Source organism: Pristis pectinata, chromosome 4, assembly GCF_009764475.1.
Source record: "Pristis pectinata isolate sPriPec2 chromosome 4, sPriPec2.1.pri, whole genome shotgun sequence".
Taxonomy (NCBI): domain Eukaryota; kingdom Metazoa; phylum Chordata; class Chondrichthyes; order Rhinopristiformes; family Pristidae; genus Pristis; species Pristis pectinata.
In genome coordinates, this window is record NC_067408.1 from 7,014,069 (window position 1) to 7,041,424 (window position 27,356).

Below are 27,356 nucleotides of genomic sequence, written 5' to 3' on the forward strand. Positions count from 1 at the left end.
AAAAAAAATCAGTGTCAGGGTAGAATACCGTCAGCTACATTACATTAAGCCTGCACAACATCACGAATGGAAGCTGGATTATACCAATGTACAAGCTCAGCGGAAGATTATGCCCATCACTGGTATAATGTTGGGGTGGTTATGGTATCAGACCAGCAACCCAGAGGTTGAAAGTTCAAAAGCCAGCACAGCAAGTTATAAACTTAATGGAACAATATGACAAATTGCATACTAACATTAGTCGAAACAGCCAAAACTGCTGAATTATCATAAAATGCACTTATTCACTCAAGTTCTTAAATGCCTAACCCATCTCCCTTCCACATCATTCTAACTCACATTATGTGATTGACAATGCTCGCTGGAGTGACCGAACTATCTATTCTATTGGACAGACAATTGTCACTCAAAGAGGGATGCCACAAGCACCTTGAGAGGGAAGTTAGGAATGCCACAGTCTTCCCTGTCCTATGAAGAAATTTTTAAAAAATTCAGGATTCGGATAATATCTCAAGCTGCAAGGAGGAAGTTTTGCCCAGCAGCTGAACCAAGGTTGGATACAGAATAAGGGGATCATTATACTTGGGTTAACTGCTGTAAGTGAAGTGTTGGATCCATATCAGAATACAAATGCTGCATCTACAGTACTCTCTAGCGATAAACAATTGCTAAGCAGAGTCTTAGTCTCAGCAGTATTGTTAAATTCATTCCTAGGATGTGGGTATTAATGGCAATGACTGGAATTTATTGTCCACCCTTGGAAGCCCTTCAAGAAGACGGTCGTCGTCCTTAAATTATTGAAGTGTGTGGGGGCAACAAAACGACACAGCTATTAGAATTACTGCCTCAATTCCAGCGACCAGATACAATCCTGACCTCCTCTGCTGTATGCGTGTACTTTGCACATTCTCCCTGTGGCCACAAAGGTTTCCTCCGGGTGCTCTGCTTTTCTCTCATGTGCCAAAAACTTGTGACTGGTAGGTTCATCAGCCACTGTAAATTGCCCCTAGCTGTGTCATCTGGGTGGCGCTGATGGGAATGTTGGGAAACTAAAATTGAATCATTGATGCTTGATGATCAGCACAGACTGTGGACTGAAGGGCCTGTTGTATGACTTCCATAATATTTACAGAACAGAATGAGGCCATTGCCAGTGTTTAGTAGGATGTTCCACACTCCACAATGAAACCTATACCTCCACATTCATTTTAATGGATACTCCATCATCTAAATGTTCTGCAAAGGACGTCTGGGAGAGGAGAATGGTCTCTGGAAGATCAAAGATTTTTTTTATTATTCATTCAATTATTTTGGGGATATACTGTATAGGTAGCCTATCTAATGTTGGATGTGTGCCATTTTAAGAGTTGCAGCATGTACCTTTTAAGTATAAGTTGCAATGGTATTTGGGTATCTGGTTTCATCTCACATGTCAAAGGCATGTGGATTGGTAGATTAATTAGTCACTGCAAATTGTCCCTAGTGCGGTTGGGATGGGAATGTAGGGAAAATTAGTGGTTCTTGAACCAACCTGCACAACCCTAATCACTACCTCAGTATAGCAACACTATGACCACTTTGATCACATTGCACTACAATGGACCTTTTTTTAAATTCTAATTGTGTTCTTTCTTGTAAAAATTGTGTACTATTTATGTTTAATTTGTTTTTGTTGTGAATGCTGCTTATCTGATGCTATGTGGCTGTGATGCTGCTGCAAGTAAGTTTTTCAATGTACCTGTACCTACATGGACTTGTGTGCATGATAATAAACTTGACTTTGGGAATGGGATTGCTCTGTGAGCTGCATGGGCTCAATGAACTGAATCATTACTTCTATGTCATAACGAAATATGGTAAGTATTTTGCATATGCTACATAGAGTGGGTATTTCAGTATTTTAATCAGGTGAAGGAATGGTCAATATACTTCCAAGTTGGCATGCTGTGGAAGAGAATGTGAACTTGGTGTTCCTGTATGCCTGTTGTCTTTGCTTATATCTAGGCAGTTAAGGCTCCAGGCTTGGGAGGCGCCATCAAAAAAAAACTTGCTATTACACATTGAACAGGTACACTACAGAGACCAGATGCCAGTGAGAGGAGGGAGTGCCTGTTGGAGATACTGAATAGGTTGCTGATCAAGCAAATGACATTGCACTTGATGACATTTAGTTTGTTAAGTGGTGTGTGCTTTGAGTTTGTTAAGTGGCTTAAAAGCCAGCTGCAATTTGGCTTTTGTTACTAATGCGAGAAACTCAGTGGGCCGAGCAGCATTTGGGGACAGGAAGGAATTGTCGACATTTTGGGTCAACACCCTGCTTCAGCATTGCAAGTAAAGAAGGAATATAGCCAGTATAGAGAGGAGAGGGAGTGTGGTGAGACAGGGGCCAGTAGATGATTTGGTGAACAGAGGAGTGAAGATTGATGAGCAGATAGAGCCAGGTGGGGGGAGGCAAGGGAAGGTGGAGACTGCTTGGAGGGTGATAAGCAGGAACACAAAGGCTACCAGACTTGGAATCTGATAAGTAAGGAAGTTGATAATGTGAACCATCAGGGGAGAGGTGGTGGTGATGCAGGGCCAGAGGGGGTGTTTGAGAAAGAGGACAAAAATGAGAGGACTGAAGTTGGATTGGAAGGAGAGATGGAGGGGAGGAAAACAGAAGGTGATGGTTACCTGAAATTGGAAATGCACATTCTGGTTTAATAACACACACATAAGTGAATACTATAGCCCAAATGCTCCATCAGTTGCAACTACAACCAGTATGAAACCATATTGGCAAGGGAACATCCCAAAACTAGTTTAAACATGATTCGTACTATTTCCTATACAATTTCAACTTTATATGCAACATGATATATAGTAAGTTTTCTTGTATTTAAATATTTTGTTCAAATAAATCAGTTTCCTATACATCTGCAATTCACAGCTCATGCTTGCGGAATAAAGCAAATATTTAACATATTTCACTCATTAGTACCTAGGCTATCGAATATAACGTGGACAAGATAGCAGTCCTGTAGTAAGAAAGCATTTGAGATGGACAGCCAGAGACTTTTTCCCAGGGCAGAAATGGCTGACATAAGGGGCATAATTTTAAGGTGACTGGAGGAAAGTACAGGGGCATATCAGAGATAAGGTTTTTTTTTGTTTTTACAGAGTGGTGGGTGCATGGAACACACTGCCAGGGGCGGTAGCAGAGGCAGATACATTAGGGACATTTAAGAGACTTAGTTCGGCACATGGATGATAGCAAAAAGGAGGGGTACGTGGGAGGGAATGGTTAGATTGATGATGAGTCGATTAAAAGGTCGGCACAACATCATGGGCTGAAGGGCCTGTACTGTGCTGTAATGTACTGTATTCTATGTTCTATGCTAAGATTCTGCAGTGCAAGTAATTACCAAGTAAATTAACTATAATGCAAGAATGCATTAAGGCCTATCTGTTTTAATTGATAATGGAACTTCTTCGGACTTGAAAGCTGGATAACAGTTTAAAACTGCACTATCAAGACAGTTCCATTACTTAGCTCATGATTTATTTACAATGAAGCTTTGTCATTAAAGTAATCTTCTGAAAAAAATTAAATTCTTTCTTGATGAAGATGGACTTACTGACTTGGGAGCTGGGTAGGAAAGAAAGAGGCAGAACTTTATGGCAGATCTAAGTGTAAGAAAGTGTCAGAACACCAAGTAAAACCACCCTTTGAAGTCCTCAGCCTTGGACTTCATATCTAATATTGTTATTAGGTTCCTCTTCAGTGACTTTGTACTGTCAATTTATACACTCCTGACCTCTTTGCCAGTCACTTCAACAAATAAGAGAGCTCTGGCTCTGTCCCCTGACCACATGGAAATTTGGAAGCTCTTATGAAGATTATGGCAATCTCAACCAGTCCCAGACTAGAAAAATGCATGAAGTTTAGAGTGACTTAAAAATTTAACATGAAGATAACATGAACAAAAATTTAGTAATAGCGCTGGCTAATCAAGCTATAGATTGAAATTGACATCATCTATTTTGTCCCAGAGGAGTAAAGGAATGCCCACTATATTCATGTGACTCCTGATCTGAGTTCAAAATGTAGGGAGCAAATGTGAACTTGGCACTCAAATGGATCACTTGTTGAATGACAGTTCTACGATTGAGAGTGCACGACATCTTTTAAATTAGAAAAACAGCTTAATCACTCTAGGTACATAACAACTTGCTTAGTTATTCAGGTATGGTAGAGAAGTTTTAGGACCTTGGACAGCAAGCACAGAATAATTATTACATTTACATCAGAATTATAATTAAGGACAAGGCCAACAAGCCAAACCTTTCCTTCACAGAGTTTTGAACATTGTTGTAGATAAAACATGTCATTCTGAATCAACCAATTTATCTTTAAAAGAGAATTAGATCAATATTCGTTCAGAGGCTTAGTTAAAATTCATTAATATAGATTTTTGATTCAGCTGTGATTCAGCAAAGCTTAGGGAGTGCTTGCATGAAGTGGGAAGAGAGGTGAAAATATGGGCTAAGGAAGGAACAGGCTTAAGGAGTAGCTAGCTTTGTTTGTTTCAAAGATTTATATCTTGTACTTGTGTATCAAGAATTCCAGTATTTTGTAGTAGTGAAAGAAGAATTTGAAAACATTAGGTTCCATGAAACTTTCTTCTCAAAGGGACCTACTCTTCGTTCCCAAAGACTCCTGACCTGAAACACAGTATTTCCAGCAATTTGATGCCTTATAGATCTTGAACTTGGTCAAACTTAAGTTTTTTATCCTAAATTTAGCTGGGATAAATTCAACTTGGAGTTAGGGAAAATAAATTAACCAAAATGTCATCCAGTCAGCAACTTACACTTAGTCTGGGCAGAGAATGCAAGAGTAAGTTTCGCAAACAGTTCTTTACTCCCATACTTGTCCTCCTTCACTTTCACCCAGAAACACTTTTCTGTCAAATCTCCAGGCCCAAGCTGAAAGGTAAACAAAAATAGGAATAATATAGCTGATAATTTTAAAGAAAAAAGACAGTCGTCAATAATTTGCTTTATGGTAATTACTCAGTAGGAATGCAAATCGGAGAACAGAATTAAACTACACCTGCCATTGAAAAGCAAAAGAAACATGCAAGGTCTGGAGGAAGTCCAAGAAGATACATTAGCTTAACATGTTTTCCGACACCAATAAGAATGCAAAGAAACAATTCAACTTGACCATAGCTGGTATACTCCTACCTGAGGGTAAAGATTATGCATTTAAATTTGACACAAGAAATTTGAGCATGAAAATCTAAAATGATGCTCCAAGGTAGTACCAAAAGAAGGTATTGCTTTTGGTTTAAAACTTTAAATTAAAATCCTGTTTGCTTTACTAAGTGGACCAAAACAAACTATCACTATTTTGAAGAACTGATGAGGTACCCACTGTCTTGGCCAATATGTATCTCTCTCTTGATCGCCAACATTGAACAAAAGTATTAACTGATCTTTCTCAACCAGCTGTTTGTTGGATCTTGCTGTGCCACATTACTGGTGTCACAATAGTGAGTACTCTTCAGAAAGTAGTTATTTAGCTTTACGTTGCTGTGTAAAACAGTGTTTTTCTCTATTGTTTTTTTAATTATTGATTTGTCATTTACCCTTTGAAAAAAGCTTCCATGTCATGTTCTGATGAATAAGAGTGAAGAGAGTTCTCATTCCAACTTATTACACTACTGTGACCAAATCCAAAGGAAATATCTTAAATTAATTGATTTTCCACATTGTGAGGTGGCAAATAATTAGGAAAACTAGGAAGCAGTTCCCAGCTGCATCAGAAGAAAAAATAGCCCATTGAAACAGGAGCAACATGGCAATGTGCCCAGCCTATTAACTGGGAGAGTAACAAAAGATGAAAGAGGCAAACAAAACAAGAGCCAAATAACACTATTCAGATATAAAATACAGATGTTAAGGAATAATTCTACTCCATCATTAGCACAAAATAGGTATGTTTCTGAAACCCCAGCTTTTATATATATATATTCCTGCCACCCGCCCCCCCACCCCCCAAAGTCAACTGAGTGGAAAAAAGATTCTATAACTTCGAGAAAATACTGAACTCTCCAATAAATATTTCAGTATCTGTTAGAAATGTGAACCATTACAAGGGCTCAATAATAAATATTCTATAAATGTCTTAAGCAGCATTGATTATTCTTAATGGCCAGAATTCTGGTAAGCTATGAACTCGTTATCATCTTTTTCCGCGTGTTAATTCCTCTATAAGTTACAGATCCAGTAATTTATGATATTTTAAGATATTCAAAACTTTAAATACAACTTATACTTTAGTTTAAGCTCAAAGCCAGGCTTTGAAAATAATTTAAAAAGAGAAAACAATGGAAACACTCTGCAGGTCAGGCAGCATCTGTGGAAAGGAAAAAAGGTAAATATTTCAGAGTCTGCTTTTCTTTCTACTGTTGCTGCTTGACCTGCTGAATGTTTCCAGCATTTTCTATTTTGGAATTGGAATTGGTTTACTATTGTCACATGTACCAAGGTACAGTGAAAAACTTTGTTTTGTATGCCATCATTACAGATAATTTCATTACATCAGTGCATTGAGGTAGTACAAGGGAAAACAATAACAGAATGCAGAATAAATTGTCACAGCCACAGAGAAAGTGCAGTGCAGGCAGACAATAAGGTGCAAGGTCATAACAAGGTAGATTGTGAGGTCAAATGTCCATTTTATCGTACTAGGAGACCGTTCAATAATCTTCAAACAGTGGGACAGAGGTTGTGCTTGAGCCTGGTGGTACGTGCATTCTAGTTTTTGTATCTTCTGCCTGGTTTTTGTTTTTTTTGGGGGTGGGGGGGGGTGGCGGGTGTGGTGTGGAAGAGGAGGGAAGAAGGGAGAATATCTGAGGTGGGTGAGGTCTTTGATTATGTTGACTGCTTTACTGAGGCAGCGGGAAGTGTAGACTGAATCCACAGAGGGGAGGCTGGCTTCCATGATGAGTCGAGCTGTGTCCACAACTCTCTGCAGTTTCTTGCGGTCACAGGCAGAGCAGTTGCCATACCAAGCCATGATATATTCGGATAAGAAGCTTTCTGTGGGATAGCCATCATCTGCAGTTATTACTTTGAAACTGAAAATCTGATTGGGTCAATTCAACTTGAATTTATTGGAGTTCTTTGAGGATGTCTCTAATAGAGAAGATGAGCATGGAAGTGGTGTATTTGGGTTTTCAGGCTTTCAGCAAGGTCTTACACAGGAATTGCTGAACGAATTACAGTCCATGGAACTGGGGCTAATATAATATTATGGATTGACAGTTGTTTAACAGATAGAAAAGTAGGAACAGACAGATCCTTCTGGGGTTGGCAGGCTGTGATAAGCAGAGTCCAACAGGAATATTACTTGGGCCCCAACTATTTAAAATCCATATCGATGATTTGGCTGAGAAGACCAAATGTAATATTTCCACATTTGCTGATGATCCAAAACTAAGTGGTAATGTGAGCAGTGATGAGGATGTAGAGGCTTCAAGAGGATGCAGGCAAACTGAGTGAGTGGAGAACATGGAGGTGGAATAAAATGTGGAAAAGTGTGAGACTATCTACTTTGGTAGAAAAACAAAAAAATTCTGAATACTTTTTTTTAAAAATGGTGAGAGATTGGGAAGAGATGATGTTCAAGGGGACATCATTGAAATCTAACATGCTACAGGCAGTCAGGAGGGGAAATGGTATCTTAGCTTTTATTATTAGAGGATCTTGGTACAAGAGTAAAGATGTTTCGCTACAATATTATAGGGCCTTGCTGAGTTGAGACATGGAGTATTGTATACAATTTTAGTCTCCTTACATAAAAAAGCAGATACTTGCTAGGGAAGGAGTATGTCAAAGATTCATCAGACTGATCCCTGGATAAGCTTTGAGCATAGAAAAATGAGAGGCGATCTTAGAGGGCTTGACAGGGTAGATGCTGGATGGCCAGAAGAATGCTTCCATTGGCTAAGGAATTTAAGAGGTTCTCAATTCTGATGAAGGGGCTTCACCCTGAAACATTCACTGCTTCGTCTTCCACAGATGCTGCCTGAGCTGCTGAATTTTTCCAGCATTTTCATTGAATAATTTAGCACTGAAATCAGGAGAGATTTCATTCAAAGCGTAGTGAATCTTTGGAATTTTCTACCCAGGAGGGCTGTGGCAGCTGTCACTGATTTTATTCAAAATGGAGACAGATTTGTGGCTATGGAGGACATGAAACAAGGTAGGATGATGGTGTTGAAGTAGAAGGTCAATCATGGCCATGTTGAATGGCAGAGCAGACTCAAGGTGCTGACTGGCCTTCTCCTCCTCCTGTTTCTTATGTTCTATCAGTAAAATTTTTACTGAAATAAATGTATTAATCTAACCTCTGCCAAAGGCAGTTTTTATTGGGCTACACAATCACTGGTAAAACATTAGTTTATGGCCTAAGTGACTATTCTACACTTCTGAATATGAGCATGCTGACCAAATAAGCAACTGAAGTGAACCCATGGTTCAGTAGGAATCACCTGATAATGGAGAGAAATACTTCCCTACTAAAGCTTAGGTGTATCAGCCTAGGGGCTGCCCCAGCTGAGCACAGCATGGTTCTGGGACCTTACTACATATTTCACCCAGTGCAAGGCGGCACTTTTGCTCATATAGCAAATTAGCTAGCAATGCTGATTTCAGCAGAAGACCAAAGAATACTCCAGCTGTGGCCTAACCAATGTCTTATAAAGTTATATCATAACCTCCCTGCTCTTATATGCTATACCCCACCTAATGAAGGCAAGTACTGCATATTCTTTCTTCACCACTTACCTGTTGGCTAAATAAGACAAATTAAAAAAATTGCATTATTTCTTTAGTGATTGTGCTCCATTACCATAACGAACATACTTCAAAATAATAATTCATTGGCTGCGAGTGGTTTTTGGTTCACCTGGGGTCATGAAATGCCACTTACAAAGCCAACTCTTCCCAGGCTTGTTGTAAGGCACAATGTAAGAATAGATTTCAGTTTCACTCTGCATCTAACCATGTTCTGTCCTTCAAGGAAGAATGAAGTGGAATGTATTCACAAAAGGCACAAAACTGAAGGAGCCGTAGTGCTGAATGAGGTTGCAGAAATGGAATAAAGGAAAACTATAGAAGAAAACAAGGGTGAGCATTTTAAAACCAAGTAGTTCTCAGCAGGAGAGAGGAGCCTCAGCTCAGCAAACACAGTCGCTGAATGAATGAGACAAAAATGTACTTTTGGTGAGCACAAGATAATATGGGCTTGAAAATGGGCAGACAGCCAGAAATACACAAAAGAAGCCAGGTCTAGAGGTAACAAAGTCATGGAGGAGCATTTCAACTGCAGATGAGCCAACCTGGGTGAGAAGCCAGGCAATTTTGCAGTGATACAACAGATCTGTGAACAAATATTCAGCTTGGTGCCAAAGCAGTATGACAAGTCTGATCCAGAGACACAGATGGATCCTACTGTTGTGCCTTCAAATGATAATAGTCAAAAGGAAGCAATGGAAATGGATGATGACCAGGGAAAAATTCCTTACAGGCCCCATAAATAATGGGATGGTTGTGGGTAGAAAAAACATTGCATATAGTTCTCGGGTTGTGTTCCAATCAATGAGAGCTGTATTACGTAGATTGTCAACATAGAAATGGCATTAGAATTGAGGAAGAATGTTACTGCCATGGAGGGAGTTCAGCAAAGGTTCACCACATTGATTCATTGGACGGCAGGACTGATTTATCAAGACAGATTGGATCAATTAAGCTTACATTCACAAGAGTTGAGAAGAATGATAGGGGATCTTATAGAAACATACAATTTTTGTTTTATATACAGGACTAGACAGATTAGATGCAGGAAGGATGTTCCATATGGCCAGGGAATCCAGGACCAGGCGTCACATTCCAAGGATAAGAAGCAAGGCATTTAAGACCGAGACGAAGAGAAATTTCTTCTCCCAGAGGTGGTGAACTGGTGGCATTCTCTACCACAGAAAGCATTTGAAGCCAAATCATTAAATATGTTCAAGGAGGAGTTAGATATTTGTCTTAGACTTAGAGGGATCAAGAAATGTGGGGATAAAGCTGGAACAATGTACTGAATTGTGATGATCAGCTATGACAATGTTGAGTGGCAGAGCATGCTCCAAGGATGGAATGGCTTATTTTTCTAAAGTTGATGTTTCTATCAATAGCGTAGAGCGGTCAGATGTGTTGAAGGCTACAAACAGTAAAGAAAGAGGGAGAGAGCTTGCCATACTCAAGGTTATATAAATAAAGTTATCTGTGGCTTTGATAAAGACCAGGACAGGAAACCAGATCTGAGAGAGGTAAATAGGAAAGAGATGAAAATTGACCTAGATTCAGGGCATGAGAACTTGACCAAGGACAGGAAAGGAATGGTGGAGACACCGCCATTAACGTCTTTGGATGGCGATTTCAAGAGTGGGTTTTTCACGTCAAACAGATTTGAAACTTGGGTGTATAACATCCAAGAAGAGGGAACTGTTAATGATATCAATGTCAGGCCCAAGAAATTACGTTTGGTGGTAAACTGATCAGTTACAGCAGGGTCAAGTTGACAAGAAGCAGACTTCATTGACAAGGTAGGATAAGGTGGGATATCGGACAAAAAGATTTGATATCAGTATTCGGGGAGGTTAGAACTCCAGGTAGTCAAAACTGTGTATGATTATTCACTTGGTATGGATGGAGAGAAGAAATTCATATGGATTCTGAATTTACAAATGAAAATGCACCATCTGTACTACCTGTCAATGAAACATCATAACACACCAATTGCTGCTTCAATTCTAAATAAACCATTCAAAAATATCTACTTACTTTTGGCCAGTTTGTCCTTTTGAGTTGAACTTCTGGCTTGTAGTCCTTCTTAGGTTCCAACCCAAAGGGTAAAGTTGGGGCAACTGGAGCACCAAAAAAGCCATATGGTCCAGGTGGTGGTGGAGGCATTCCAGGGAATCCTAGAGGTGGAGGGGGTGGAGGAGGTCCACCTTGGCCCGGTGGTGGAGGCGGTGGAGGAGGTCCACCTTGACCCGGTAGTGGAGGTGGTGGAGGAGGTCCACCTTGACCCGGTAGTGGAGGTGGTGGAGGAGGTCCACCTTGACCCGGTAGTGGAGGTGGTGGAGGAGGTCCACCTTGACCCGGTAGTGGAGGCGGTGGTGGTATCCCCACTTGGCCAGGCAGCGGAGGCGGTGGTGGTATCCCCACTTGCCCAGGCAGCGGAGGCGGTGGTGGTATCCCCACTTGGCCAGGCAGCGGAGGCGGTGGTGGTATCCCCACTTGGCCAGGCAGCGGAGGCGGTGGTGGTATCCCCACTTGGCCTGCTGACGAAGATGGATTTTGTCCTGGCAAAGGAGGTGCCACCGGCAGGACATTAACTTGAACTGGCAATTCTTTCGGAATGTTGGCCAACTCTGTCTTTGCATCTTCCAGGTTCTTAGATAATTGTGCCTTCTGTGTAAAACAAAAGATCTTACATGTTGAACTTGAAAAGTACAATGACTTAAAAGAAATCAAACTGTTATTACATAGCCTTCATTATCAAATTAGTGAGACTCTCCAGGACATGAGGCATAGAGGTAGATCTTCAAGCCTTGTCTGCCATTCAGTATCATAATCTCAACGTCACTTTTTCAGCTGAATGCCAAATCTTAGTTCACCTGTCACACAATTACTCTAGAATTTCAGTGAACATCCACAACTCTTGAAATCCAAGGAAATTTCTTACTCAGTTCTAACTGATTCACCTCTTTTATGGAGTCTATGCCCCCAAATCCTAAATACCCCTAAACAGCCTGAGGAAACGTGGTGCATTAGGAATCAATACAAACTGCACAAATCCGTGAAGAAACCCCCAAAGTGAATACATTGTAATACCTAGTTTGTCTATCTATATTGAAAAGCAAAACATACATTTGTAAATATCTTTCATAACTCTTATAGGAGTCTCACAGCAGTATACAGCCATGTACATACTTTTCAAAATGTAGTCAGTGTTGTAATGTAGGAAATGTAGTCAATGATTTGCACAAATTAAGCTCCCACACACAGCAAAGCAATAATGACCAGACAATCCACTTTAGTAATGTTGGGTGAGAGGTAAATACCAGGCAGCACACTGGGAACAACACCCCGGCCACTCTTCGAAATAGTGGTCATGGGATTGTTCATGTCCATCTGAAATCAGAAAGGAGTGCAGAGGAACTGCTCACTTAAACCTGATATAAAGAACATGAGGACTACTGTGTTCAGGTGACATCTGAATGGGTTGAGTGCAACCATTCCAGTTCTTGTTGCCCATGGGATTGATGTGATTATCCAGGTTTACAACTCTGAGTGAAGAAATTTCTTATTCAGTTCTATCTGATCCTCCTCTTATTCTGAGATTATATCCCCAAATCCTAGATAGACCTGCAGCAACAACATCCTCCATTCCAGCAAACCCAGATGATGAGTGAAAAGTTGTGATGTCCAGTTGTGCCTCCTTGCTCTAAGGGGGTGAAGACATTGTCTATTGTGCACTTAAAAGCCAGTCACTTGCCTGCCTAAAATGGCACAAGTCCCTTGTGAAGGACCAGAAGGATGACAAAGGAAATCGCCATATTCTGATAGCCTTCCTTCTTGGGGAAGAGCCAGTGTTCCAAATGTTGGCTGTAGGTTATCCAGCAACTGGCAAAACAACAGCTGTGGTGATGCAGACCTCACAGCAAGAACGGGTGTTGATTAAACACTCTAGATCTTGCTGCACTTGCATTTACGCGACTCTCTTGAGCTCCTCTCTCTCCATCTGAATCACATTGTGGCTTTGGAAACCTCAAAGGAATCATGAGCCTCACCATGCTAAACAGTGCTGTTTAAATGTCAGCAGCAACCAAACCCAACCCAAAAATGGAAAAAATTTTAGCTTCCTGGCGAAAACAAATTAGAACCCAAAGTTAAATTTTAACAGAAAACAAACAATAAAAACTTCATAAGAGGCCCAGTGAAGATTTATCAAATTAGCACTGGGAATAAGGGAACTTACAACCTTGCAGCAAAGATGATGATGGGAGATTTAATGGAGTGGATAGAGAAAAAGTTTTTTGATTAGCTAGGTAGTTAATACCAGTCGATATATATTATTGACAAGAAAAAAATAGGGAAGAGGAAGAATACCTTCTTAACTTCTCACTGAATTGTTATGTCGAAAAGAGTAGTGGAAGCAGATTCAATTATAACTTCCTAATGAGAATTACATTCCACTAGCAGGAGAATAAAACAAAATGTGTGTTTGTTGCTTCAGACAGCTTTTATGAATGATCTTCTTTGCCATGTGATATTTTTATGTGGCCTCTCAAGGTAAAGAGATTCTAGGATCCCAATTGCCACTTTTATATGTCGGGAGGACAATACGAGTAAACTCAAAGTCAAGTAGCTCAGGGTGTAAAGTGATTAAGCGGGGAAATTAATGAGGCTCACACAGCCAGTTGATGCACATCGTCCTCTCAGATTACACATGACACAATGCAGCACAATGTAAACCAAATTCTCCAAACTTCTAGCAGTATGCAACCTCCCTTAAGATTTACACTTTATATCAAATGGTAATGATCTCAAATGTTTTAGTTGCAAATTTCTTGCCTTTCATCATAAATGCATGTGAATACAAGGGCATAAGAAATAGAGGCAAGATGTCAGTCACTCCCTTATGCCTGTTCTGTTATTAAGATCATACCTCAGCTTCACTTTCTTTCACTAATTCCATATTCCTTGATTTCCTTATTATCTAAACATTTATCAATATCTAGGCAAACTAATGTTATTTTGCCAATTCCTAGGACAATGAAAATCAGAAACAAAATAGCTCATAAAACAGTTTGTGTGTAATGGAATTTAAGTTCAAATAAACTCAACAGCCATGAACCATTAGAGTTTTAAAAACCAACATGTAGTAAGAGAGACACAAGCAACTGTACAATTCTGGAATCTAGAGCAACAAATAATCTGCTGGAGGAACTCAGCGGGTCGAGCAGCAACTGTAGAGGAAAGGAATTGTTGACATTTTGGGTCAACACCCTGCATCAGGGCTGAGAGTGGAGAGAAAAGCCAGTACTGTATAAAGAGGGGAGTGGGAGGGGTAACAGAGGAGCCAGTAGGTGTAGTGACAGTGTTGTTTGTCAAAACAATGGCAGAGACTTGTTTCTGTCCATTACCAAGTTGCGTTGATAAATTCTACTTTGCAGGACCATGAAACATCAAGCTCCCATTCTTGCTATACACAACCAGAGTGGGAAAAAGACTGCAGCAATAAACCCTTGGCAAATGAGGCACTCTCTCTCAAAGGACACTCTAGATTTGGTTCCAATGCCCTAGGTAACATATTGAGGTATGTGCTGTGTAGACAGTCTGCTCATTCCTCCAGAGAAGCTGCTGAAATAATTTCTGTAATGAAATCCCTTCAAAGCTTGTAGCTCACAATAGCACTTCTACATGAGGACGTCAATATATTATAAAGGAATTAAACCGAGATACCAGTGGGACCTAGCTGGTCAAACAGATGGTCTCTGCTACTTGGCAAGACAGCTGGAACCAGAGCAGTTTGGTGCAAGAAGTGAGAAAACATTTACTTGAGAAGGTGATGATTGATTGGCATCCCCCATCTTCAACTTCCAACCTAAATGCAAGATTTTGAACAGCTTTCATTACATCACTTGCAGGTTGAAAACTGCAGTCTTTGGAACATGACAAGAAAAAAAATACAGATGGAGGAGCTTCATTTCATTACAGGAGAGGAAATGAGCAGTCTCGAGAGGAAATTTATAGAAGTCACTGCCAGATCTGCAAAATTTTAGCTGTGAGAATAGTTTTCCTAAGCTGGGTTTGTTTTCTTTGGAACAGAGCACTTGAAGGGAGATTTAATTGTGGTGGATAAAGTTATTGGGGGCCTAGACAGGAGTCAAGGAGGGTATTACTTCCTTTTGCAGGGGGTTCGATAAACTGTCACAAACTTAAAGTAACGTAAAATATTATAGGGGAGATGAGGAGAAATCATTCCCAATCACCATTTCAAAGGGTGGTAGAAGAAGAAATCTTATTCGTGTTTGAAAAAACTTGACTGCACATTTGAAGTGCTGTAACCGACAAGGGTTCAGACCAAAAGGTGGAATGAGATTAGCCTGGTGCATCCACAACAGGCTGAATGTCCTACAGAGTCATAAGTTGCCAAGATTTCTACACGTAGGCCAAGGATGCCTTGAAGGGAAAGGTACTTGGCATTTTGACCTTGAAGTAGAATTCTGAACTTCCAAGGCAAAATGAAAATTTAAACAAGATTTGTAGATTTTTAGTAGATGGTATTAATCGCTGCAGAACCAAACAGGATGAATATCAATCAGCCATGATACAACATCGGCAGGCTAGAGTCAAGGGTTTGAAGGGCCTACTGAAGTTTGTTCATTGCCTAGCTTTTGGCATTTTCAAGACTGTTCTGGTACTCGGGGTGAATCTAAAAACCACAATGTCACTCTGCAAAATCTTATTGGCAATGGAAAAATGTCCAGGGCATTCTAATAAAATAATACTTAATGGTGCAGAGTCTTGGGCTTAAAAAATATAGACTGCGAGAGTCAAAGGCAGAAAGGAGAATGATTACAAATCCTGGATAGATATCTGTTTATCTATTGGTACAACTCCAGAGACAAGGAAACATGGAGCATGTTCTTCAGCAGATGAAAATACTTAGGCCCTTGTGATTTTCTTTGTTAAATTATCTAAATTCTTGATGGAACATAACTAGTTCACACCATGTGCTTTTTATGTAATCGAACAATCTTGGGGAAAAAACTATTACAATTATATGATCCTCAGTACAACAAAACCGCACCTGCGCCAAATGCATGATCTGATTCTCAACATTTTTCCTGGCATCCCTAACATGACTTAGAAAGGGTAAAAAAAACAGACTGGATGACTTTATACATTATTTCATGGAATTATTACTTCCACATAATTAACATAAGCAGCCGGGAACTTGCTGCATATTAAATTCAGATCCAAAATTGCATGGCTGTGTGCAGTAGCAGGACCTTGTTTATTTTTTGTTATATAGGTGTACCTGAACAAACCACACCACAAATGGCTATTATAAACTGAGACTTGGCAAAGTCTAAACCCCAGGCTTTGCTGTCTATTCAAAGCTGTCAAGCTTTAAAATTCTTGATTGTAAAATTCAAAAACAATTGAAAAAACACAATAAAAGCATTAAAAAGAAACTAAAATAAATGACTATTTAATAAATGCTTAGTTAAATAAACTCAATTTTTTTTCATACATGCAGGTGCTAAGGGCAAATTCACAGTTTAAATGCTGGGGAATTCAGTGTAGTGCGGATCTAGCAGCCAAGTAATTCCCAGCAAAGCTTACCCAACACAATCAGAATATTCACATTCATTTAAACTCCTAACTTTGCTGGCACTCGCTGGCAAGTCTTCACAGAACTACCAGAATTTCCCGGAAAGTCCTGGAACAAAAACCTTCCCTGCAATACTTGGGTTGACTTGCTGCCAGCACCTTCTGTTACCTTGATAAGAATATCACTCCTTATACCGACCAAAGAAACAAGATCTGGTTTACAATCAACTTACTAACCATGTTATCCACTTATAATAAGATAACACACTTGCATCTCTCTGCATTCTTGTTGTGATAAAAATTAAGATTTCTTTCAGCATATTTTATTTTAATTTCTTAAATTGAAAAAAACTGGAACTCCAGTCTTCCCTCCTTACTACACACTAAAGCCTGGCATCACCCATTGACTTTCCTATCTTGTTCCCCAGTCTATTTAAATCCGGTAGCATTGAAAAGGGGAAAGGAGGGGAGGGGAGGGAAGGAGGTGGCCATAGTTTCCAGAATTAGGGCTTGAAGAGATGTACAACTCTTCATACATCTTTTGGATGTATGATTAGAACAGGGGGGGGGGGGGGGCCTGAAACAACAGAGGGTCAGAGATTTGGAGCCTCTTGGGGTCCAGAGAAAAATCAGGGAAACATTTCATTACATGAGTCCCAATCCAGTATTGCAATATTCCAGGAGTGATTAAGGATGGTGATTTCTGGGACAATGAGGCCAAATTTCCCCTAGAATTTTCCAAAAGGAGTCTTGTGCACCCTGTGTGCAATTAGTATTGAAATCACAGAGTAGGAATTAATCCAAGAAGTTCCTGGTCAAATTTCTAGAGTGGCACAAAACTACCTTGGTCACTAATACACTTCAGTCTAGATCAAAACAAAAATCAGATAATGCTGTAAAGAAATCTGAAATTGAATTTCTAGGCTATGGTTCCCATTTCCAAATTCTTTTCTCCATGTGAACAGACCAATTTTTCCCCCAAGAGCAGAATTTTGGTATGCAAACCAATGTTGGTCTAGTAACTTAAAGCAGATGTAGCAGACCCTGTCAAACATATGGATGGAATGTGATAAAGCTGCCTCTTCACCCAACGCGGTTTACATCCGGAATGTGTGCAGTTTGACAAGAATTTATGGTTTCCAAATACAAAGGCATTTCTCTATTCTGGTCCCACTTTAATAGAGTTTATTTTCAGCAGTAAGTTTTCTGAATGTCACAATAGAACCAAAATAGCATGCAACAATTGGCCAGATGTCCCCTGTCTGCTGCCCTGAATTTCATTTATATAATACAAACAATGCAGGAGGCATAAAGAAAAGATTAAGACACAGCAGATGGAAACTACGAAGTGCAAATGTAGGGTTCTTAGTTTAAGTGCATTTAGGAAGTATGACTTAAATGTAAATTTAGCTCATTGATTCATCTTATTGAATCACACAATTGTTAAGCACATTTGACAAAAAAAATGACAAAAAACTTATGTTTCAAACTCTTAACTTGATTAAATTCTATTTATAGATTCAAAATGAATGTGGTTAGAGCTGAAAAATTTATAGAACTTGGAAAACACTGGGAATGTTTAAAATAATCCCTGCTACTTTTCAGGCTGCTATTTTTAGTGGTTTAAAGAATCATCTTGCAAGTAACCTTTCTTTAAAACAACTTAAGGCAAAGAATGTGCTGTAATGGAATGAAATAAGCAATTTAAGTTTAGAAAAGTTTTAACCTTAATGGATAGATAGTCGGATAAAGGAGTTGCCTGCAATCAAAAAGTCAAAGACAAAGACAGACTTCTAGCCCTGAAAAGGAGTCTATTTCAAGCCAAGAGCTGATTTAAGATGAAGTTGTTTTCAAAACTGGAGAGAAAATTGCATTGAAACATTACTGGCAGTACTTTTTACTCATTAAAAAGAGGCAGAAAAGAAGTACTGTTCCTGATCAGTGAATAGAACAGTTGCTAATTAAACATTTGTCGAACAATAAGTGTTGGTTCAGCCTTGTGCGCCTTTTCAGTTACATTAGGAATCAGCTCCTACAGTGAACTACATGATAACAAGCACTTAAAGCACACCAATCGAATCAAGATCAGTTTTTGGTTTTAAAGATATTCATTCTGGGAGGAGAACAGCATAACTGTTATCCTTAAAGCTCTAGGTCAGCACTCTCCATATTAATTGTACCAAATGCATATATATTTAGCAGATTACGGGATAACAATGGTCATGATGCACAGCTGACTGACATTTCTCTTCATAGGCTGGGTTTGGAAAAGAAAACCAGGGCAGGAAGAGACCTTGCATTCTTGCTACACAAAAGAAAGTTGCCTGGAGGAAAAGGACAAACTCCTTAATTAGACAAGCACTCAGGATGTTGTTTTACAATGCATGAACTCCTGTGAGATAATCCACTACCCGTGCCAGACTTCAGTCTGGAACATTAACTCGTACAGAACAGATGGGAAAGGTTTCAGCTGCAGTGGATGGGAATGCATTTGGTGCAGAATTGGGGGGAGGGGGAGAGAAAGAGCACAGGCACGGAGATGGGATATGCTCAGTCTCACCTCAGAGTTGCCTTGAATTAAAATTCTTGGGTCTCTGAAGATTAGAACGGAAACAGGGTAGGAGACAGATATCCAATCCTTCATGTGCCTATACACTGAAGTGTAAACATTAGAAATGTGTGTCAGGATCATAAGCACGAACAGAGTAAATGCAGGTTTCGGGTGCATTCCTGTTTGCTACAACAATGTAGAGCACCTGAATTTAATCTATTTTTGGAAGATGCAAACAGCATCCTTTGTGTATTCCGTTTTATTTTGAATATATGGGAAAAAGAAGGTCCTATTCAAGGTGAAAAGCAGACCTCATTTTGCTTTAAGAGTTAATAAAATACTGCATATAATTTCCCATACTTTGACCAGCAAGTGCAACTATAGCAATACATTGCATCTAGAGGTTTTCGAGGAAAATGAAAGCCGATGGCATAGGAGGTAACTTCTTGGCGTGAATAGAATATTGGCTAGTTAACAAGAAGACATTAGGTATAAATGGGTCCTTTGCTGGTTGGCAAGATGTAATGAAAAATGTGCCACTGGCATTGCTGCTGGCAGCTCAACATGTAAAATTTGAAGAAATTACTTGGATGAAGGCACCAAGAATAGTTGCTACATTTACTGATGACACAAAGATTGGTGAGGAAAGCAAGCTGAAAGTGGGTAGAAGATCTCTACAAAAGGAATATAGATAGGTTAAGTGAATGAACAAAGACCTGGCAAATGGAGCATAACATAGGAAAATATGAAATTATCCATTTTGGCAGAATAAAAAAGTATTGCATTTAAATGGTGACAGATGACCGGGCTCTTAGATGTGGTGGGATCTGCGTGCCCTAGTGTACGATTCAACAAAGGCTTGTATGAAGGTACAGTAGGTAATTAGGAAAGCAAATAGAATTTTAAGATTTACTGCAAAGAGTCGCCATGCTCCAGCACACTTCTATCCTGCTGTTATAAGAGTATTGAACAGACCCCTTGACCTCTCAATCTACCTCGTTATGGCCCTGCACATTATTGTCTGTCCGCACTGCACTCTCTGTAACTGTAATACCATATTCTGCACTGTTATTGCTTTTCCCTCAATGCACTGATGTGATGAAATGATCTGTATGGATGGCATGCAAAACAGTTTTTCACTGCATCTCAGTACATGTGACAATAATAAACTAATTATTGCTTGGGGAATTGAACAAAATAATGAAGTTGTGCTTCAGTTATATGGGGCATTGGAGAGAGCACAGTAGAGTACTATGTACAGTATTGGTCTCCTTACTTGAGGATTTTAATCCATTGGATTCAGTTCAGAGGTTTACTGCACTGATATTTGAAATGGTGAGTTATCTGATGATGATGGGTTGGACTTGTATCCACTGGAGTTTAGAAGAGTGAAAGAGGCCTTGATTAAAACATACAAGATCCTGAGGGGTCTTGACAGGATGGATGAGGAGAGGGAGTTTCCTCTTGTAATAGGATCCAGAACTAAGGGTCATTGCTTAAAACAGACATGAGGCAATTTTCTTCCTGAGCATCAAGAGTTTGGAAACTTGCTCCAACAACGAGCAATAGAAACAAAGTCTTTGAATATTAAGGCAGAGGAAGATAAATTCTTACTTGTTTATGTACCGAGATACAGTGATAACCGTATGTTTTGTGTGCCATCCAGACAGATCATGCCATACATAATTATATTGAGGTAGTAAAAAGAAAACAGAATGCAGAATATAGTGTGGCGGTTACAGAGAAAGTGCAGTGCAGGTAGACAAGTGCAAAGTTCACGACAAAGTAGATCAAGACTTCATCTTTTAGTACCTGGGAGTCTGATAACAATGGGATAGAAGCTGTCCTTGAGTCTGGTGGTATCTTCTGCCCAATGGGAGGAGGGAGAAGAGAGAATGACCAGGGTGAGAAGGATCCTTGATTATGTTGGCTGCTTTCCCGATGCAGCGGGAGGTGTAGACAGAGTCACTGGAGGGGAGGTTGGTTTGCGTGATGGACTAAGCTGGATGGATGGAAGTAATGGATTCTTGATAACAAGGAGTAAAAGATAAGGAATGTGCAGGAATGTAGTTACAATCAGATCAGCCATTACCATATTGAATAGTGGAGCAGGCATACGAAGCCAAGTATGTTCACACGCACAAGTTATGGGCAGCGGATGACTGTACATATCCTGTAGCACATCGCAGGTAACAATCTTCCAACCTTAAAAGTTTACTTCTAATCCCATTACTCAATCCCTTATTTAGGCTAATACATAATACTGATCCCTAAACCCATGAGCCATTCTTTTATGCAACAGCTTTTTATGCAGATATAACCATACCCACTGGTTCCTGTTGATACACTCTGTTCATTACATCCTCAAAAAAAAACGGCTTTCCCTTAAACCATGTTGTCTCTGCCTAATCACAATTTTCCACTAATGTGACGTTCTGGAAGGATGCCTGGTGTCATTTCATGCTTTAGTGGCAGAAAACTTCGAACGAAGGAAGATCGCTATTCTGACACACCTAAAGTGGCCCATTTAAAAATGTAAATGAATTTCCCTCTCATTCCTCAGATCCTCTGATAGATTTTAAAACAATATGGGAAACTAAAAAAATTCAAGCAACGATCTATGAGAGACTTGGTAATGGCTAGAAAGGAACATGTTATGGCAGATGATGTAACAGAATTAATAATTTGAAATGAAAAATGTTGCTTTGACAAGGTAATTAAGATGGCTAATCCTCATCTCAAGGAGGAAATGCTAAAAAAGAAAGACACAGAGGGAATGTGCTCAGAGAAGTAGGCTAGATATTGAAAGTGGCCTGGGATTGTGACTGAGAATCGATCAAGGCAAATAGGAAACATGAAGCCAAACCCATAAAAAACAAAGAGCAGAATCTCTGCTTGGGTGACATTATCATATACGGACTTGAGACATGTCCTTGAAAAGCACATGACAGCAATTTCATGGCATTATTAATAACCTGATTTTCAATAAAGCTTTAAAAAGAATAATTTCTTGCAGAAACTCAGGCTAGTTAAATGTTAATTGACCTACAAAGCTAGAAAGAGGCACAGTCAGCTTCCAGACGGTTCTCCATGTGTAGACTAGTAATATGAGAAGAATGTCTATACAAATGCCACATCATTAAAACAAAGTATGTTTAAGGAATCAAATTCTTCTACATGCAGATGGCAAGGAGCATTCCATAAAACTTGGAACGTCCATACTGACAAGAATACAGACAACTGCCGCCACATGTTCACAGCTGAAATCAACACTTCTGTCCACAACTCCGGCTGCCTCGAAAAAGCGGTCAACATAATCAAAGACCCCTCCCACCCCAGACATCCTCTCCTCCTCCCTTCCATCGGGCAGAAGATACAAAAGCTTGAAAATATGCACCACTAGGCTTAAGGACAGCTTCTATCTTGCTGTTACAAGGCTCTTGAGTGGACCTCTTGTACCTTAAGATGGTCTTTACTTCACAATCTACTTTGTCATGGCTCTTGCACTTTATCGTCTACCTGCACTGCATTTTCTCTGCAACTGTAACACTATATTTTGCACTCTGTTATTGCTTTTCCCTTGTACTTCGTCAATGTACTTACATTTTGAAATGATCTGTCCAGATCTTTTGTATGCAAACAAAAGCTCTTCACTGTATCTCGGTACACGTGACAATAATAAACCAATTCCAATAGCATCAAGTTCAGCGACACAGTGGGAGACCAGGTGACCACCACTGCTCTGATTCATGTGAAGCACTGATAAGTTCACTGCAGCTCACAGGCGGTTTCCCAAGGATCACTATTTAGATATCAAAGCGATGTGAACCAACATATAATAACTGAACTTGGATCATAAAATGGGGGAATGACAGCTGGCAGTGGAGGATTGACTAAAGTGGTAAATGTAAGCCACTTTAATGTAAGTGGTAAATGTGCAGAGAACAGGAAGACTGGCAGTCAAGTCTGAAACTAGCGTCGGTTTCACTAGTTCTACCCGAAGATGCTGACTGGCCTTCAGAGTCTTCAGCAATCTTCCCTCTTGCTGCATTTGATAGTAATCCAAATGAATGGTGATAAAACAGATTTCTAACCTTGATAGCCCAGGAATGATGTTTGTAACAGCTATTTAATGTGTGAAGACCACAGGAGAGTTGTGAGGAGAGGAGTGGGTAGGTGGGGAGATAGGTAAAGTACAACTTCACCAGCTGAGGGAAAAAACATAGCAGTGATGGATTACCCATTACCCTCAACAGAAGGACAACTGACTTAAATGCAAAACAAAACAAAACATTTTTGGAGGGCCCCGTTATTTGTCATAGTTCTTGTGCCCTTTCTGAATGAATTTTACAGCCAGTGAGGCCTAAAAGCAGTATGAAAACCAAATTTAATGATCCAGCAGCTATATACTCACTGAGATGAAATGTGTTATCAGGTTAGTCACCCCCCTCCCCCCCACAAAAGGTGACTATTGTTACAAATGTACTCATATCTTCTCATCCGCCTGACTAATAATTGTCATGTTATCTAAAATACCCAATATTAAATGATAGAAACAGGACTACTGCAGTCAGATACTCAAACTTGTTCTGTCATTTAATTAGATTGTGACAGATTTCCTTGCATTCATTTAATGTGCTTTGCTTCATAATCCTAATAATTAACAAAGGTCTATTGATCACTGTCTTAAAAGCATCGATTTTCCTGAGACTTTTTGCAGGTGGGTTAAAATGCATTTCAGATTTGTACAAAAAAAGTGCTTTTTAATTTTACCGTCACATATTTTGCATCATTCAATTAGCTCTCCCAACCCATTGCTCTGCACTTCCCAAAACCGCAAAGTACTTCTCTAATTCCACCCTAACAAATCATCTTGCCTTGTAGATGCCTGTGATCGACCACCACTCACTCTTCTCAATGCGAATTGGAACGCTGGCAAGCTATTGCAGTACACAAGAGGATTTACAATGAGTATGCTATGTACTATGTTAAGTGAATTACCTCATCTTTCAGCTGATTAATTTCGGCCAGCAGTTTCTTGTTATCAGTTTCCACCTCTGTTTTATCCGTTTCCAGAACCTGTAGCTTTGTTTGAAGTTCTGAGAGCTTTGATTCAAAATCACCCTCTTTCTTCCTAATTTCCACCTGAAGTTCATGTCGAGTGGTCAGCTCCAAATCAAGCTGTTGGAAAAAAAAATTGCAAATATATAAAAGTTAGGTAGCACAAAAGTTTGCCATTTTAATTATGCTGGTTTTCAATAACTTATATGATTAAGGACCATTAAGGTTGCATGGAATGAATGGTGATGAAAAAGAATTAAGATGATTTAATGAGAGTATTAAAATGACACAGTCTGTCTGTTCTACTGGTCACCATTTCAGGATAACACATGAATTATTATGCATTCCTGTTAACATGTGGATGCTCAGTAAAGCTCTTAGGATAACTAAAAATGTAGAGAACCATTCAGGCCATGAAAGTTGGGGTTTTGATCCAAGCTGGTTGAGGGCATTAGCCAGAACCAAAAATTACAATGAAACAGAGCATCTTTGAGCCAAACAGGGAGAGGAACAGGACAGGATAGTGGTTAACAACTGTCCATGATAGTTGTTATGGCAGTACATGGCAAGAGCAAATGGACTGGACACCACTGAAGCACTGAAATGGTCAAAGAGCAATCAGAACCTAGGTGGTATGGACAGAACAGTATTCTGAGTTTGTCAAGGAAGGGGAGAATAAAGTGGGAGGGTAAGTGAGCTGGGAAAATATTCCTTATCTTGAGAATCACGACAAACTGTCAGAGAATAGGTGTTCAAGGGACGCAAGTTATAGATTAGTACAATCAAAAGACTAGAGTGGCAAATAAGAGGATTAGACAGAAAGAGGGGTAGAAACAAGAGGATGCAAGAATGAAAAATAGGAAAGAGAAGGAAGTAAAAATAGAGAAACACGTGAAAAGCATTAGAGAATTAAAAACAAAAATGACTGAATACAAATTCCTCATTGATGAAAAGTTTGTGTAATACAGTGTAAAAGTCTTGCTGTTATCACTTACTCTGGTTTACTATATATTTTCCTGAGAATATATACAGTAAAAGTAGCTCATAATAACGTTAGCTACACCGGTAGCAGTCATCTCCTTCCTTCCTATACTAATCCAATGAGGTCAGCTCAAGTCACCCAATTCAGTTAAGCCAAAGTCACATAAATAACTCCCGAGTTGGCATTCAGAATTTGGCCAACTTCTCCAGGTCACACATTCAACAATCCTCACATCTCATCCTGCTTTAATTCTAATGGAGACAATTGCTTTCACGTCTTGTCCTTCTGCTTGGAGGACAGGATTAGGTTAACACAAAATCATTGGTCTGCAGAGGCAGCATCCTCGTTTCCTGAGCAGGGACAGGAAACAGGGATTATAGGTAGCAACTGCAACGGTCCTGAGCAGAATCAAACAAGGGGAGGGGATGATGTGTGTAGTGGTGTGGAGGGAAGGAGAGAATCATCCATTTCTTTTCTGATCCACAATTACAGATGGCACTCCCAGCTAGCTCATGGTTTATGTTAAACCATAGTGTGGCACAGGCTACAATAGTGTGTCCAGCTCCAGGTTCTTATATTTTAGGAAGGACAGACTGGCTTTGTAGAGGGCATAGAAAAGGTTTTTTTTAAATATCACCGTTAATTGGATAGGCTTGAGAACATAGGCTTACTCTCCATTGACTCCAAAAGAAAAAGGAGATTTAACAGAAACAGCCCTAAACAATTCAGGAACAATAGACAATTACGAACCAATGACTGAAGGGTCAGCAACCACAGAAGGTGACTGGGAAAGACCCAAAGACCTCAGGGTCGGAGGTGAACAGGAAGGCACTACTTCCATTTGCAGAGAGGATATGTAATTAGGGTAATTGGTTGAAAGACTAAAAGCTTTTTTCTTAGAGGATTTTTTTTTAAACCACCCACAGAGTGATGCAGATCTAAAACCTACAGACTGAAAGGAATTATCATCTTCATTGTGGCAGCTTTAACAAGAGGTTAAAGATCATCATCTTTTTTGCTCTTCATACAGGCTGCCTACCCAAACAAGCATCTCCAACATTTTGTTTTATTTCAGATTTTCAACATTTTAGTTTAGAATTTAAAAAAAATGCCGGTGACCATCAAATCAATTTCTGAATTTAAAAAAAAGGATAAAACATGGGAAATTTGTGTGGAAGTTGCAGACCAGAATCACTTTTGCAATGAAATTATGGCAATCAGTCAAAAGTACATTGGCATTGAGAGCCATATTATTTTTTTAATGAAAACATCCCATACTATTTACTTTAGAATGCTTCAGGTAACCTTTTCATTAAACTATTAAATGTAGACATTTTTACATAAAACTATCATCCGGCAGCTAGTTGAATATTCTGACAGATCTGTTATTAAAAGTATGAACCCTTGACACCTTTGTGGCTGGTTGCAAGTGGACCTGTCCATCACAGCCTGTGTGAAGTCATATTTACCTTCAAAACTAGATTGTTTTCTTCCACCCCCCCCCCACCCCCCTGCTGAATTACCTTTTTTTCCAGTTCTGCAGCTTTGGTTTCGCTGATCTGCACTTTGGTTTTGTCGATCATGTTGTCTGAAAAAAAATAAATCCATCAAAGTGTTTTTAGGCACCTTCAATCTGTCACAGTGCAGTTCTAATACTAGATCAAATAGGAGATGAAATGAGCGCTTGCATTTGTGTACGTGACCACATCAACGGTGAGCTTCAAAGTGCTGAAACTTTATTATCTTTGCAAACCTGCTATACAGGCAAAATAAATCAAAGGAAAAATGTGAAATTGTATTTACCTATTAAATGGTCCACATCCATAGTAATTTTTCTGCACTTGAAGTCTGGATCAGATCCATTTTTCTGCAGGACTACTTGAGACACACATTCATCTAAAAGCTTGTAATACTGTGGCCTAGAAACAAACAAGAACTTTTAGTTTTTAAATCTTCAATCCTTTTACTCCCCCAGAGTTGGAAAAAGCTGGTTTTAGCTGAGGATGAGGGGGCAGCAAGGCTCTTCCAAGACTTCAGCATCAAATTGAAGCCCACATTTCAGAACAATGCTGAGGGAGAGCTGCACCTTCAGAGGTGCCAACTCTGGATAAGATGACCGGAAGTTCCATTTACTCTCTCAAGAGGATGTAAAAGACCATATGGCACAATTTAAAGATGAGCAAGATAACCTTTATCCCAGAGACAACACAGAAGGGAAAGGAACACTAAACTTACACAGAAAGTTAGGTCACACTTAAAGCACAATAGATTTTTCTTTTTACACAGCGCGGAAACAGGTCCTTTTGGCCCACT

The 27,356-nt window shown here is 39.6% G+C and overlaps 1 protein-coding gene across 1 annotated transcript in view; it reads right to left on the minus strand.

Moving 5' to 3' along the window:
* Positions 1-4,833: 4,833 nt before the first annotated feature.
* LOC127569160 (protein diaphanous homolog 1-like) overlaps positions 4,834-27,356 on the minus strand; it is a 135,267-nt gene continuing 112,744 nt past the window's right edge. Inside the window, exons 13-17 of the mRNA XM_052013548.1 lie at positions 26,847-26,962; positions 26,567-26,631; positions 24,002-24,181; positions 10,882-11,514; positions 4,834-4,968 (exon numbers count right to left, since the gene is read on the minus strand). Of these exons, the coding sequence (XP_051869508.1) occupies positions 4,834-4,968; positions 10,882-11,514; positions 24,002-24,181; positions 26,567-26,631; positions 26,847-26,962 (1,129 nt within the window). The remainder of the gene's footprint in view (positions 4,969-10,881; positions 11,515-24,001; positions 24,182-26,566; positions 26,632-26,846; positions 26,963-27,356) is intronic.